This window comes from Microtus oregoni, unplaced genomic scaffold, assembly GCF_018167655.1.
Source record: "Microtus oregoni isolate MIOR12 unplaced genomic scaffold, Mior012 000003F_ref0000135, whole genome shotgun sequence".
NCBI classification, from domain to species: domain Eukaryota; kingdom Metazoa; phylum Chordata; class Mammalia; order Rodentia; family Cricetidae; genus Microtus; species Microtus oregoni.
This window is the reverse complement of record NW_024543062.1, coordinates 65,151,589-65,167,429: the sequence shown is the minus strand read 5'-3', so window position 1 is coordinate 65,167,429 and position 15,841 is coordinate 65,151,589. Positions and strand designations below refer to the sequence as shown.

Genomic DNA, 15,841 nt, shown 5'->3' with positions numbered 1-15,841 from the left:
GCTCCTTGTGAGACTTCAGGTGTCGTGGAGTTTAGTTTGATTGTTTTTGATCAATCACACGTGGGCAGAAGGCAATCCGTCTTACTTTCAGTGAACTCTTCCCTTGGGAATCCCTCCCAAACTTCCCTCTATTCTCCACACTGCTGTTTCTGCCAAGGCCTGCACAGACAGATAGCCCATGCCCCTTCCCGCCTCCCGTCTCTGCCTGGAATCCCTTCCCTCTGCCCATGCAGCTCGCCTGTCAAGGCCCTGCGGAGGATCGCCACCTCTGCCTCTGCCAGGCCTTCCTTGCTGCCTCAGCCTCACCAACCTCCCCATTCTCTCAGCATGACCACAGCTCTCTCCGGTTGTAAGAAAGCTTAGCCTTTAATTATATGTTGTCTGCAGCGGTTTGCTGCTGGCTCCTCTATGAACGTCTGGCCACTGAGTCAGGCTGGCTGGGTCCTACGGAGCAGGGCCGGAGAAGAAGCCTCAGATGTGAACCCCTATGACATCAGGCCTCTCTCCCAGTGCTTAGTCAGAGCTTGCTGTAGCCTTGGCCCGGGCTTTCCTCTTCCCAGTTCCTTTGCTAGCAAGGCAAAAAGTTATCTCTAACCCATGGTCAATTGTGCCTTGGCGATTGTGGCTTCAGGAATGGTTCTTGGCTGATTAGCTTGTCCCTGGAGGAAAGGGGTGAAACCACCGAGGGCATTCTGTGCTTCTGCCTCCGCTTTGCTACTCTTGCTGCTGTGGACACTCCTCTGCCCTGGCTGGCCCTGAGGTCGTGCTGCACATACTGACGTGTCTCTCCTTCCCACACAGGCATCTGCATAACAACCACATCCAGCATGTGGGGACCCACAGCTTCGAGGGGCTGCACAATCTGGAGACACTGTGAGTGGGAGACCCTGCGGAAGTCCTAGCCCGCTTGGAGATTGACACCTGTGACAGGGGTTGGGTGGGCTTAGGAAGGGCCAGCAGGGTATGATCTGACCCCGGGCTTCTCATCCATGTGCCCCTCCTGAGACTTTTCTCCGAGATGTGGCTCGGTATAAATTCCTTCTCCTGTCAGGTGGGTACAAGGGGCTCTGTGGGGGTTCCGAGTGGCTCAGGAAGTGGGAATGCAGGGCCCCTGCCAGCAGATACATCAAATAGTGCACTGAAATGAAAAAGCTAACAGGATTCAGAGGAACTAGGACATGAATCTCGGAGACTGGGAGGTTGGGGGTAGGGCTGGGACTGACTTGATGGCAGTTTTGATTGTCTGCTTATGGGTGGCTGCTGAAAGAAGGGAGAGGAATACCACAGAATAATGTCTGGACTGCTCGCCAGCTGATCTAACTAGCTAAGTGATTAATGGGGGGATGGCCCGTTCAGCACCTCAGCCCGCCTATAAAAAGCACCCAAGCTGTTGACTCTTAAAAAGCCATATTATTCACACATCACCATCCAGGAATTCAGTTAAGGTCAGAATGCACCCACGTCCTCCCATCACTTCCTCTGGAGGTCCGCCAGCCCCTACAGAGCGGGCTGAGTGGGCCCCACTGTGCAAACAATCAGCCAGGCTCTGCAAGAGTGACTGGGCATGCCAGCTGGGGTCTTCAGCTCCCCTGAGGGAACTGGCTGCCACAGCCACCTGGTACAGGACATGGGGTTGAGGACTCTGGGAGAGAAGGGCCCCAGGTCACCACAAGCTGAGCCACTGAGGGTGAGGAAAGGCTTATGACATCAGGAGTTGATCACAGTTCCTCTTGAAGCTCCTTCTCCAGTTATAAGCAAGCCCCCATTTTCAGCTCCCTTCCCCGACATTGCTCCTGAGGTGAGGGAGTCTTAGAAGGCCAGAGCAGCAGAGGATAAAATTTTGGAAGATGTGCTGTGACTGGGAAGCAACATGCCGGGGTAGGGGAAACCACAGTGTAAAGTCTACCCCAAAAGGCCTTTGCTACACAATCTGTGGTTCTGTGGGGAAACAGATGAGAGACTCATACCTAGGTCACATCTTATTTCTTTCTTGTGCTCTGTGTGAAGCAGGAGAAATGGCAGAGCAACTGTATACCAAGGAGTGTGGTACAGGGCAGTATGTCCCCGCCCTACTGTGCAAGGCTTAGACTATGTGCACCTTCTCCATAGCTGTCACTGCTGGCCTGACAGTGAGAACAGGCCAACCTAGATCTCTACGTCTTCATAAGAGAAAGTCCATTTCCAGGAAGGCTGCATAGTTCCTCCCAGATGATGGTTTCTCCCGGGGTTACCATCCCAACTGTGCACAGAGCACACCAGGGTGTGAATGAGAAAACAGAAGTCCTCAGGAGAATGCCTTGTTATCCTAGCACTTGGTCCAATGTGAACTGGGTGAACCTACTGTGTGCTAGGTTTTCGGAGACTCCTTCGAGAAGCTCAGCTCTGGGGTGGTGCTGGGAGTCTCAATTCAAAAGCAGGGCAAGGAGAGAGTGCACCACTGTCTACCCTGGAATGTGGGGCTGTTTAGCTCTGCTGGGAAATCAGATGAGGATGGGGGCATAGATACTGGGTGTGGATTGGCACCTCAAAAAAGTCAACAAGCAGCTGTTTCTTCACTTTTGGGGCACACTGCCTAACTCTTTCTCAATTAGCCACTGTCTCACTGTGAGGGGCATTTGGCGCAGCTGCTGCTGGCTGAATTATAGAGCAGGCCTGCCGCTAAGCACCCACTGTCTCTTTCATCTGTCTTGGCAGCAACACGCAAGGCCCCCAGGCTATGCCCACCTTGCAGATGGGAAAGCCAAGACCAAGAGATGAGAAAAAAAAATCCTCCAATCTTTACAGTATGGAGACAAAAAAAGCCCAGTGGTTACCCCTGGCAGCAAGCAGCCTGAAGCCCATACTGCCAGTTCTCCCAGCAGTGTGAGTTCAGCCATTTGCCTGAGAAGAAGTCTCAAGTTTTCTAATCTATAATGTAATGTCACTGGGTTATATAAAGTTGTTGCAGAGACTGGCAGATATAGAGAACTATGCCTTCCTCTCCCGTTTTCTTCCTCAGCCCTTCGTCTGAGGTTTCATGTCTACGACACCCTGTTTCCTCCCACCCTCAAAGAGCAAGCCCTTCTTCCAACTTTTGATCTCCAATTAAAAAGGGGGGGGTGTTCTTTCTCTTCTGTTCCCCAGAGCATTTTCTTGGGGAGCCTGCAGGGGAAGGCAGATGTGGAGGAGGGGGAGCGGCTGGGAGAATGAAAGGGAAAAGAAATGATAGTCAAGTCTTTTAATTGTTGCATAATTGGCGCACTCAGCAGCCTTAACTATTACTCGGGAGCTTTCATGTGTACTTCTCGCGGGAAGGGTACTTCTCCCTCAGGCCCTGTAAATCTCCGCCACTTAGACCTCTCTCATCTCTGGCAGCAGAGGGAAGATCAAACCCCCACAGCCCAGGCTGTGGTTTGGCTCCTCTGCAACCTTCTCTTCAGAGGGAGAGCAGCCCCCAGCTCTACCACCTGGGAGGAGGGGCCAGGTGCGGGCACGTACATGCGTGGCCACACAGGCTCCCAAACTAGGCACATGCAGCGTGCACTACACAGCTCATGTCCTCTGCCATCTTCTCTCCACATAGACCGCTCTCCTCAGAGCGGCACAGCAGAGATGTGCCCCACAAAAGGCACCTGTGTAACCCGCCTCTCTCAGACTCTCAGCAACAAAGGCCAGGATGCCAGTTCTGCTTCTGTAGACAGGGTCAGCAAAAGCGCTACTGGGAGCCCTGCTTTCTTTGCTTGTACAAGAGGCTACCACAGCTGGATGTGGTGGTAGGGGACGTGCTTGTCACCCTGGCACTCAGAAGGTAGAGGCGGGAAGCTCAGGAGTTCAAAGCTAGCCTGGGCTGCACAAGATTTTGTCTCAAACAAAACCAAACAGAAAATGGGCAAACAAGTCGTGCACCACACTCTCTTTATTCTGAAGAAGCTTCAGGGAGAGTCTCAGGTGGGACTGTTATACCCTCTGCTGCTGGGCAGAATTCCACAGCTCTTAACAACAAATCATGTTGCACTCTGGGGAGCCTGGCATTGCCAGAAGAGATACCTCTCCCAACATGGTTGTCACCATTCCAAACCTTGCCAAGAAGCTTCAGCCACAGGCAGATCAGTCTTTCTCTGTCCTGAATCCACAGGCCTTGGATCTCCCATGGTGAGGGTGACCACCACTTTGGGGAAACTCCAAAACAGAGATGGTCTAACCCTTCCTCTAAAGTAGCGTGTCCTCTTTCCACGTTATATCAGAAAAGGCACTGGTACCCTCAGGGGAGATCAGCTCCAGGACTCCCTAGGTATGTAGTTGAGATATAAAAGAAATGCAGATGAAAAACACTTTCAGGCAGATTCTCCGTGGAACCAGGTGCCAAGGGACATTGGTCAGTCCTTGGGATTTCAGGTTTGGGGAACACAGGCAGCTATGCTAGCTTGACTACCGACAGTGTTCAAAGTTCTGAGTTAACAAAAACGGGGATAGGACTGGTAACCCCCAATTCCATCCTAAAGGGCTCACCTTTACTCCCCATGTCTGGAACTTGATGCCTGTATCCTAGCAGAACTCAGCGTGAGTGGGGGTGGGTGCAGGATACTTTGAGCTATAGCACTTCTCTTCCCCGAGCCCAGGCAATGATCTTGAGCCCTGTTATGACCTTGTTAAACAAATCTGGCCCAAATGGAGCCCGAGCTGGCTGGACATTTCCCTCTGGAAGAGATCCTGAGCCTGAGTGAGAACAGAAGCCTCCTGGCTCGGCTCCTTCTCTAATCAGGACCAGCATTGAACGCAGGGCTGGGAAGTGAGGCTTTATATAAATCCACCCTCAGGTACAAAACTGTGCATTCCCCGTCAAGCCTCCTCTACTGACATCCCAGTGATGTTTCCAGAGGACATTCTTACTTCAACAGTAGCTGTGGCGAGAAAATGTGTTCCTGTCTCTCTGTCACTGAAACCACAAATATCAACAGGTTTCACTCTCAGCTCCCTTGGAATTGGCCCTGAAAACGTCTGGCCACTCCTCAGCACTGGGCTGACCATCAGCCTTTCATCTGGAGCAGAACTGCAGACAGATTTCCATCGAGACTCTTTCAGGGCTTGGGGCATTCCAGAGAAGATCAAGGCTTAGACTTGAATCAGCAGACTTGCATTCAAATCCCGACACTGCCACCGACATGTGGCACGCTCAAGTCACCTGACCTCTCCAAACCTTCAGCTGTCACCGGTAGAGAATGAGGTCAAAGTTCACATTCAATTAGGGGACTCTGGGCTGCACTTGGAGCAGCACAGGTGCCGAGTTTACATTGGCTTTCCCTTCCCTGCTCACCGCTTAGCATTGGCTGGACCGTGTCTGAAGGTGGAGGGGAGGGTGCGACCCGGGGGTATCAGTTCACAGTGCTCCGTGCTGTGGCTCAGCACTGTGATGAATCAGAATTCTCAGGCACTCAGGACGACTGCATTAGTTTCCTGTGGCTGCCATGACAAACTACCACAAACTTGGTGGCTTAACAAAACAGCATTTTATTCTTCCACAGTTCTCGAGGTCAGAAGTTCAAAACCAAGGGGTTGGCACGACTGGTTACTTCTGTAGGGTTTGAGGCAGTTTATATTTTCCTCTCTCCTTGTTTCCGATGGAGGCTGGCAACCCTTGGCATTCCTTGGCTTGGAAACCCATCCTCCAGACTGCCTCCGTCCTCACAAAGCTTCATTCCTGCCTTCTCTTATAAAAATGCTCATCATTGGGCTTAGGGTCTGCCCCGCCAACTAGACTGGTATCTGGAAATCTTTCACTACATTCTTTCTGCAGAGGTGCGGTACCCAAGGTCACCTTCTAGGTACCAACAGTTTGGATTGGACTGGGAACGTCTTTTGGGGAACACAGTTCAGATAGTATGGCTCCCTTCTGGCAAGCTCCATGACAGAGTATGGGCAGAGGTCTAAACGAACTTGGCTGTTTCTCTTTCTTACTTCTTTCTCTTCTTTCTTTTCTTTAGACAGCATCTTGCTATGTAGCCCAGGCTGGCCTTGAACTTGCAGTCACCCTATCCCAGCCTCCCAAGCACTAGGATTATAGGTGTGTGCCACCATATCCATCTGTTCTGTTTCCTTTCTTTCTCAATTTTATTGTATTTTTTTAGCATAGGTGGGTAGGTGCGTGTGTGTGCATGTGTGTTTGTGTTTGTGTGTGTGTGTACACAAACGTTCATGTTCAGGTCAGAGGACAACTTTCAGGAGTAGATCCTCTCCTTCTACCATGTGGTTCCTGGGAAGCAAACTCCATTTGTTAGACTTGGTGGCAATTACCCGCTAAGCCACATGGCTTGCTCTTTTCTGGTTTTGTATCTCAAGGCAAATCAGGTCACTTCACTAGTTTCTGTTATTTTTGCTTTGTCTCAGACAGGGTCTGGCTGTGTAGTCTAGGCTGGCCTCAGGCTCATGACAGTCGTGGTGCCTCAGTCTCTTGGAGAGCTGGGATTGCAGCCACCCTGCCCATCTTATCCCGGTTCTAACACTAATTTCTTGTGTTTAGGAAAGTTTTGAGTTTCCTTTCTTCAATAACTAGTTCACCTCACCCGACTCGTTGAGGAAGATAGGCAAAACCGTGGGTCCTCTTGTTACAATGGACATGCGGAGGCAGAGAGCAGGTGACTTACCTAAGGCCACTCAGCTAATTAAGAGGCAGGACCAGAACTCTGTTTCTTTGCCCTTGGCCCCGTGTCATCTCCTGAGACCACAAGGCCTCTTGAGGCAGGGTATCAAGGAACTCCTTCCTCTCCCGTTCTTAATCATCTCACATTTGTGGGTTTATTAGCTGCAAATTTGTGGGCTTCTGTGGCTTATAGAGGAATTTATTGTTCCATATAAAACTTTTTTCCCCTGGCTTCCCCCACAGAACCACTAATGACTTTTAACAGGCAGAAAATTGAGCTGCCCAATGAGTTTGCCTTGCGTTCTGTGACCATGAAGAGTTATTAATAGTCCTTCCCAGCACAGCGTGCCTTTTCCCACCGCCCTGGCATTGGGGGTAGCCAAGGTCGCCTCCTGTCACTGCTGCCCCTTCCTCCCCGCCAGCAACGGAGCAAAGTCTTCAGCTCTGGACTTAGACTCCACCCTGCACTCCCCCAGGAGCCCCAGCCAGCTGGTCTGGAATGGAGAAGGATGGGAGGTTAGGGGGTGGAGATCTCCACCAGGGATCCTTACCAGATGCCACAGAGAGGAAACGAAGAAGTTAAGACTGGCCTTTGCATATCTGTAAGAAGGAAGAGCTGGGAAGAATCAGTTATCAGCGCTCCTTTTGCTCCTATTGCTCAACCATCCCACAAATCCTGAACGTCTCTTACGCGCCAGAACCCACTGCAGGCTCTGTCAAAACTGGCAGGCACCTCCTGGCACTAAAGATTCTAGCCCAGAAGTCTCAAGCCCCTTGAAATTTATCACTAATGTACTGCTCACACCCCGTTCCTCAAGATCCTGAGTCCTTAACAATATCACACCCAGGGGCTCTTTCCATCTCGACTACACAGAGTCTACATTCTCAGCTGCTCTCATAGCTTTTAATGCCATGAGTTAACTGATAACTCCAGCCCAGACCTCGCCCCTGAACCTCGGACTAGTGGGTCCTCACTGCCTAGTAGTTAGCATAGATGTCCCATGCTCTAATCTGCTGATATGCCCTGCATGTGGGCCTTGCTCACTGCCTTGGTCCCTTAGCCTTCACACCATTGAGGTCAGGCGGTAGAGTCTTCAGGTGCTCTGCCTTAACAAGACCCTGACACCCAAACTTATCTCAGGAATCTGATTAAACCAGAAGATTAGATCCTGTTTTGGACGTCACATCTCCAGAGGGTCAAGGACTTTCTAGGTGAGGGAGATGAGTGCCTACAAAACATGATTCAACGACTTGGGGGGAAGCCTTGGGTGTGGGCGATGTTCCCCATTGTTAGACAGGCATGGGCTGCATGGACTTCCAGGCAGCAGTAAGAGTCAAGGGAGGTGGGGAAGGGTATGTTTTCTCTAGGGTGATGACGCTTTACTCAGTGTGGTCGAAGGCCCCACAGTGGCTTCCCAGGACAGTCAGCAAACCCAGCCAGTGCTCTCCCTTTGGGACAATCCAAACAAAAACTGGCTTCCCATCTGACCAGAATCTTGGAGTTGATTCCTGGTGTGGGGGCTGATTAGACTGTTACCTTTTATCTCCTTTCCAAGCCTCGGCTTCTACCATCCCAGGTGTTTCATTAGATCAGAAAAACAAGCAATCTCAGTATGAAAGACCAGTTTCTGTTAAAATCAGCCTGCTATTGCTCCAGGTATATTTTGAACATACGCTGGCAAGGAAGAGAGCGTAGGTGGAAGGAGGGTGTGTCTGTGTCTCTCAATAGAAACTGATGACAATTTTACTAATTGCTGCAGTTATTAATGGGTGGCCTTTTATGTAGGCTGCTCAGAAGGTGAAACAATGCTATTAGTCATAAATTGTTGGTTCCTGGCTCTGCAGTCATCTGCACCGCGCACGTGCAGCAAGATTCAAGACAGGTGCTCCATCTGCAGTGTAGGAAGAGCAGTTAAGACATGCATTCGCTGTGTTTGCTCCCCTTTATTCCAGGCCTTGGGAGATAAAGTGGATCCGAGTTTACAGTTTATCCAAACTGGGCCTTGAATCTCATACTGTGGAGCCAGGCTCACCTACATTTCCTCATGAGCCCTTATCTGAGATCTGGTAATAAACACAAGTATTAGTCTTGATAATAAAATGTAAGTGGAATCCCAATTAATGTAATTCATCTTTTTTAATTGCTGTGAAAGGTAGACAGAGCAACCTGAACACCTACAATTGTAGTGTGTGATGAAGGTGGTGTTTGCCCAGTGTGCAGTGCCTAGCAAAGGAGGAGGCAAAAGGCTTTGGTGTTGGTGTTCTTTGATCAGCTACTCTGTGCCAGTCTCTGGGCCAGGAGAACAGGGGTATCCTCAACTTCCGGTAAAGAAGCATGCTGAAGAAGTCAAGGTGATCTTGTTGGTAAAGGAAGCCCAGCAACTTCCTATTGTCACGCAGATAACCCATGAACAAACATGTGGCCTCTACCTACTAATCATTTGGCGGTCGCACATCTATGAACACCTAAAATATCCATAGAACCCTTCCCGTCAACATTTCACCCTTCCCCTTCTCTCCGAGACCTGCTGTTCATAGTCGTACCGGGATCCAACTCTGGTTGGTTGAGAATATTTTGAGCCAGTAGCCGAAAGACATGGGTTCGAGGTCTGCCTCTAGGAATCCCAGCAATGTGACTTTTCTCTCCAAGCCCCATTTCCTCATCAGTAAAAGGAAGCTGTGTGAAACCCTACTAGCTGTACCCACTGACCCACAGCAAGGCTCCCCAGAGATCTCAGGAACTGGGCATTCTGCATACCCAACCAGAAAGGAGAGGACTAGGGTTGCAAGTCCTGAAGCCTCAGGGCTTGGGTGGCCTTCTGAGATGCTCTGATCAACTACACAGGCTGCCATCAGTGTGCCTGGATTTGGCTGAAAGCTCCCACGCTCCTAGGGAGGACTAGACATGGGCAGCTACAGCTTCCAGACCAAGCTCCGGTTGGAGATGGGGATGGTTTCTCTTTTACTTTAGACCTTATTCCTTCGCTTTTAGTTCCTGCAAGAAGCAAACAGAATAATGAACTCTTCTTGGGCTTCTGACTGATTCTAGGAACTATTAAAGATAGACTAGAAAGTCCTAGACCTGTGGATGAGTTTTCTATCAGAAGCTTGGGGCATCATAAGGATCAGACTAAACTGTGTTTTCTAAGAGTAGAGTAGATTCGCAAGGGGCTGTTATGCTGTCCTGAACCAGGGTCTCCATCATGTGGTCTTGTGTATTGGGCTCATATGATAATCTTTGGCAATAGATATTCACATATGTAGCCCTGTACCTGGATTGCAGGGGATCCAAAACAGCACTCAGATGCTCCCTGACCTCACCGAGCTTCATGGAGGGGTGGTATATATGCTCATGAACTCACTGTGCTCTTGGCCTGTCTGGACTCTAATCCCAGCTATTACGCTACGAGCTGCCCGTCTGTCTCATACTCAGTTTTCTATCTTCAAAATGGAGGTAGTAACAGTATCCACTTCCAAGGGAATGGTCAGAATTGAATGGATTAACCTATACAAACCCCCAAGAAACATGACCTGTACACAGTAATGACTATTATTACCATGACACCATCATCACCAATGAATGTCCTGCATGCTGACAAAGAAAGCACCAGGAAACCGCGAGAGAGTGAGTGATTCATTCTAACTGTAGGGATGAGGTTGCTTTCATGGAGAAAGGTATATTTGAACCCAATTTCAAAGAATGACTAATACTTCAACAGCTGAAGTTGTAGGGAAAGGGCATTCCAGGCTGACGCAAAAATGGTCCAAGCAAAAACACGAACATATGAAAATACATGCAGGGTTGAAATGCAGAGGAAGCAACATTGAGGAATTTGGGCTTTGTTTTGTCTTTTTTTCTGAAAGCCCTTTTAGACTTTGCAGTGTAAGAGAGGGACCGAGTCAGTTCTGTGTTTTAAGGAGCTCTTTCTGGCAGACGGGAAGTAATTAGGAGTGTAGACTCCAGACTGCAGCCATCAGGGTTCAAATCCTAGCTGTGATTCTGAATTCATTACGATAGGCTAAATTACAGTAACAAATAGACCAAGATGTATGTAAAGGCTCACACACAGTAGAAGGCTGGGTTTTTTGCTTGTTTGTTTTGTTTGTTTCCTGGATTATGTGGTAGTCCCAGGAGAATTTAGGGGCAGAGCATGTGACATTTCTTCCATATTGCGACTCAGCTATAATGTAAAAATCAGGGTGAGAAATAGCAGATTAAAATTTTGCCTACCTTCCTGGGGCAGAATCATGCCACACCTACTGCAAGGAAGGCTGGAAAATACACTCTTAGCTATATTTTTAGAAATTTCTTCTGTTAGGCCATCCAGTAGAATTCCGCATTGGTAGAAATGTTTTATATCTGTGTGTTTAATACAATAGCTGCTAGCCATATATTGCTAATAGAACACTTGAAATGAGGCTACTAAAACTGAGATTAAATGACATTGACTTGTAATTCAGCAATCACATGTGGCTAGTGGCTCCGGTGTTGGACAGTGCAGAAGGGAGGAGGAACGTGGGCAAATGGGCAGTAATCCCAAGGACTCATGATAGGTTATTGATGATTGAGCAGCTGGCTTGTATTCTCACTTCCATCAATGGATAAGAAAGGTGTAGGGAGAGAATGCATCTCTCCAGATTGTGGGAGGATGGAGCTCATTCCGTCAAAGAACCATGGTGAGTGCTCAGCCCCCGTCACTATGGCCTGAAGGCAGGGATAGAACGTAGCAAAGAGGGTGAATCCCTTCCCTCTACATATTTCTATCTGCTTCAGCTAAGCTTTACCACTTCCCTCCAAAATGTTCCTCTCCTCTGAAGTGTGTTCTTCGAGCCTGGTTCAGATACCCCACTTCCACACAGTCCCCTAGGTGTGGTCTCTCCAGGTGTGGGACAGCGCTGATGCTTTGTGTACTCTCCAGGACCGTGGCGTTGTACCGAGGGGGCTCGTCTTGTCTTGTGCATTTGTCTAGACAGGTGTGCTTTTTTTCCATCTCTGCTCAGCAGAATTCTTTGTGCATTTTGGGGACGTTTGGCCACACATACCTACTGCATTGAGTTGAGTTCATCGGGTGCAGAGAGGGTTGCAAAGACAGGCCTGGTGAGCTAGAGCCAGACGCCATCCACATGGCACCAAACAAAGCTAGAGTTTGGCAACCTTTCGGGTCACTAAATCTATGTGGATGTCCCACTGTGGCCACCTCACTGGTAAGAAGTTTGCAGAGTTCTCTGGGACATTTGTACAATTTTTCTTCTCCCACATTTCCCTGTAAAAATAGCTGTCTAGTTCGCATGCCTTCAACCACACGCCGTTTCTCACTGTCTGTCTACCCCTGGCAAAGTTCCTGACCAGACACTGCCAAGAAGAACTGGAACCACTCACTTTGGCAGCCTGGACATGGGTCCAATGAACTGTATAAGTGCCCCATGAGAACAAAGCCACACAGGGCACCTCCCATGGTCTCTGTGGCTCAGGGCAACCCTAACTGTCACTCCAAACTATCTTGTGTCATTTTGACAACAACCTAAAACAGAAATCGAGAATATGTATCAAAATACCCTGGAAACCCTATGAGTTCACTGATTTTTAAAAGTTTTTTTTTTTATTAATAAGCTTGTTTAGAGCTTTTCAATTATTCATTCAATACATACTTGTTGAGGTCCTGCTCTGTGTCAGATATTATTGTGGTGTTTAGAATGTGAAACAGACAAAATTCTTGCATTCGAGGAGCTTTTGTTCTGGTTGGGTAGGAAGAAAATAAATATGTCATGTGCCAATAAGTTCCATGAAGGCAAAACAAAACAAAAAAAGCAGGATGTCTCCTGTGACATAAAAAATCACTCCAATCACTTGGTGTCCTAAAATAACACCTTATTATTTCTCATGAGTCCATGGCTTGGCTGAGCTCCTTGGGCTCATTCAGGAGTTTGTAGCCACTGGAGGCTCAGCAAGGGCTAAGGGATCTGCTAGGAGAAAGGCTAAGCCTCACTCACTGCTGGCTGTCAGTTCATCTTCTCCACAGAGCTCACCACTCATGAGTCCAATTTGAGTTTCCTTACAATGCGGAGTGTAGACTCCTGGGTTGTGAAGGAGGAGGCTGGAAGGCTCTATGGCTTAGGACTGGGCCATGCCGTATTACTTCTATCTTGTATTGGTCACTACATTGAGAAGGCCAGGCATGTCTTCGGAGTGACACATCTTTGCTTCTTATGAACAATATAATTCTTTGTGGGCAAGAATCAAGAATTTCTAAAGGATTGAGCCAAGTTGAAAGGGGGCATTTTGAAACAGTGAGACATGAAGATGAGCCGCTACGTGAGGCACAGCTTGAGAGGAGAAACCAAGAAATGTTTGAGGTGCGCAAAGGCATGGAGAGGTAGGGTGTGCTTGAGATACACGGGTCAGGGAAGGCGCCTCTGAAGGGGGGGTAATCTGGGGAAGGACCTGAGTGCAGAAAGTAAGTAGGCCATACTTACTGGGGGAAGGATAACCCTAGGTAGTGGGAATAGACAGCAACCAAAGGTTCTCAGGTTAGACCACTGAAATCCTTTGTCTTAGAGATAATTTTATTATCTCTAGTATTAATATTAATATTTCATATTATGTATTTTGAATGAAGACACTTTTTTATTTATGGAAAATATAATTCCTTGTGGGCAGCAGTGAAAGATTCCCAAAGGAACTGAACCAAAATAAGAGGGAACCATTGATTTTGAAACACCAAGATACAACAACAAACCATTTATTGATTTAAAGACCAAAAGAGCATCTACCTCTTTCCCCCGCTGCCTCCACCCTCCACATTCCTCGCCTGATGCACTGGGTGACTTGTGCAGCCCTTGGTAGAGCTCTAAGAAGCCCAGAGTCTCAGTACCGCTGCTTTCAGTCATTCTGCACAGCGCTCGTCTGCAGCCCTGCCCTCATGCAGCCTGTGGAAGCATCTCTGTGAGCAAATCAAACTGCGGGGCATGGGAGACCAGCGTGTCCGGTTTACTAAAGGACAGAGCAGAGCAGAGGGGTTTTCTGGTATAATTACCCACGATTGATAGGGCAGTCTGAGGGTAATGGGTAATTAGTCTGTGTGTAGAGGGGACCAGTTATCTAGCTCACTGACGGCCAGATGCTTGTCACCGTTCCTCTGGCCTCCTAGGCTGGGTTCCTGGCTCTACCTGTGGCCTATTAAGTGTAATGACTCTCCCATGCAGAATAGCCTGTCATTATCTCTGTGTTAGCGTGGTATTTATCCCCAAAACTCTGCCAAGCTGCTTTGCAATTAGGAGACCTGCACACAGTCCCCTGCTGTGGCCTTGGACAACCATTGAAGTTGTCAGGGCAGGGATGGCTTTAAAAAGCTGAGAAGACAGACTAGTGTCCACCCTGAAAGAATCAAGAGACATCCCAGGAACTGACACCCTCACATACTTCCGAAGCCTGAGACTATGCACTTCAGAAACAGAATTTTAGAGACATCAAGACACCCCACCCCAAATCAGGGACATAGAAGGCTAATTCATTGGCTGCTGAGTACCAAGACTGAAGTTGATTTCTCGAGAGTTGCTGTCTCTTCTGAAGTCTGGGCAGCCCTGACAGGGAATCCTATCACACAATGAAGCAACACTTTCAGGAGGTCCTCTGAGGTTTTACGCAGAAAGCAATAAAAGGAATTGTAAAAAAGGGGGTAGACTCACAAGTTGGTTAGGAGATAGAAACTATTATTCTTCTTCACTGTTCCTCTCAAAGCTCAAGCACCCTTTTTTTCTGCAGGTGTCACCTGCCTTTGGGTTATCTACTTGCCACGAGCATTTCTGATGAAAATAAAATTAACTCTCAGCCTGCCCCATTTCTCCTCCCTTTACCCTGTCGTTGCTGCCCAAGGGCACAAACCAAAAAAAAAAAAAAAAAAAGCAAGCTCTTGAAGGAGGAGAGGAAACTGTGATTGCATATGGGTTAGTCACTATTTGACTTCTATTGCCTAAAAGGATGCCATTATGAGTATCTTTATACAAATATCGTCACACACAGGCATGGAATTTTCTGTAGCATATGGATGTAAGAGAATCTGAGTATGTGAATTTCAATTCGGAAAGATATCAAATTGTTAAAAGCTCTACACATTTAGTTTATTAGAGAGCATGCTTTCCTTCATCCTTGCCAACTTGGCTTGAGGCCCCTTTTATAAAAAAAAAACTTTCTTTCATTGTTTTATGATTATGCATGTGATAAGTGTTCCTTAAGGGTAAAGGAAAAATGGAAACTGCAGCAAAACGAAGAGAAAATAAAGATTAACTCCCGTGCCACCAGTCCAAGGTAAAATCCAGCCAGCTGTGATGACACTCCAATAGCTCCAACACTTTGGGATTTAAAGCTGAAGGGTCAAAAGTTCAAGGTCATCTGAGACACACAGGGCGAGTCCATCTCGAAATGGCAGAGGCTGTAGCTAAGGTAGCTGTAATCTGAGGACCTTTCTGGACTCACAAGAGCTAATAACATATTAAAGATCACTTCCTTCTCTCTTTTCTCCTGCCCCATGAATCCACAAACCTCAAAGAGACTTTCCTGAGCTTTGTAGAGATTACTCTGAGGTAGGCAGCTCCAGATACGCACACCCCTGAAACGTGTCCCCATTCAAAACAGTTCCGCTGCCAGGAAGGCTCCAAGCCCGAGGATTTGTGGAGTAGGAACGGAGCACAAACATTCAGAAAATGTGTTTTCAGGCCTTGGCAGCTGGACCAAACAGATTGGAAAACCCATCTCCCGGGCCAATCCTATAGCCAAGTTTCCATGTCTCAGGGACCCTGACATGCTCTGTTAAGCCTCTGAGCTAATGACTGCTCTGCTTTCCATTCCAGAGACCTGAACTATAATGAGCTGCAGGAATTCCCCGTGGCCATCCGGACCCTCGGCAGGCTGCAGGAACTGTAAGACCTTCTGTTGGTGTGTTCCAGGGGTGCTTCTCCCAGGGGCAGAGGCCAGCTAACTCACCAACTCTCCTCCCATAGTCCTAGTGACTGGTCCTTATGAAAGCTGTGGCTGGAAACCCTCCACAGCCCCCAGAGCAGCTCTCAGTAGCCTCAGCTTTTGGAAGTTTCACTTTGAACATTTCTTGGGTGGGGTGTGCTTCATTGCCATAAACATCTCTGGGTCCTTCAAGCCTAGGAGCATACATTGAAGAAGCCACTTCTTGCAGCTTGGACCTGGCACTGCCCTGTCTATCTTTGTCTGAAGAA

General features: G+C 48.3%; 1 protein-coding gene across 1 annotated transcript in view; it reads left to right on the top strand.

The window, feature by feature from the left end:
- The window catches only part of Lgr6 (leucine rich repeat containing G protein-coupled receptor 6), a 115,723-nt gene that overhangs the window by 77,955 nt on the left and 21,927 nt on the right, over positions 1–15,841 (top strand). The window contains exons 6-7 of the mRNA XM_041648499.1: positions 802–873; positions 15,464–15,532. Coding sequence (XP_041504433.1) covers positions 802–873; positions 15,464–15,532 — 141 coding nt within the window. The remainder of the gene's footprint in view (positions 1–801; positions 874–15,463; positions 15,533–15,841) is intronic.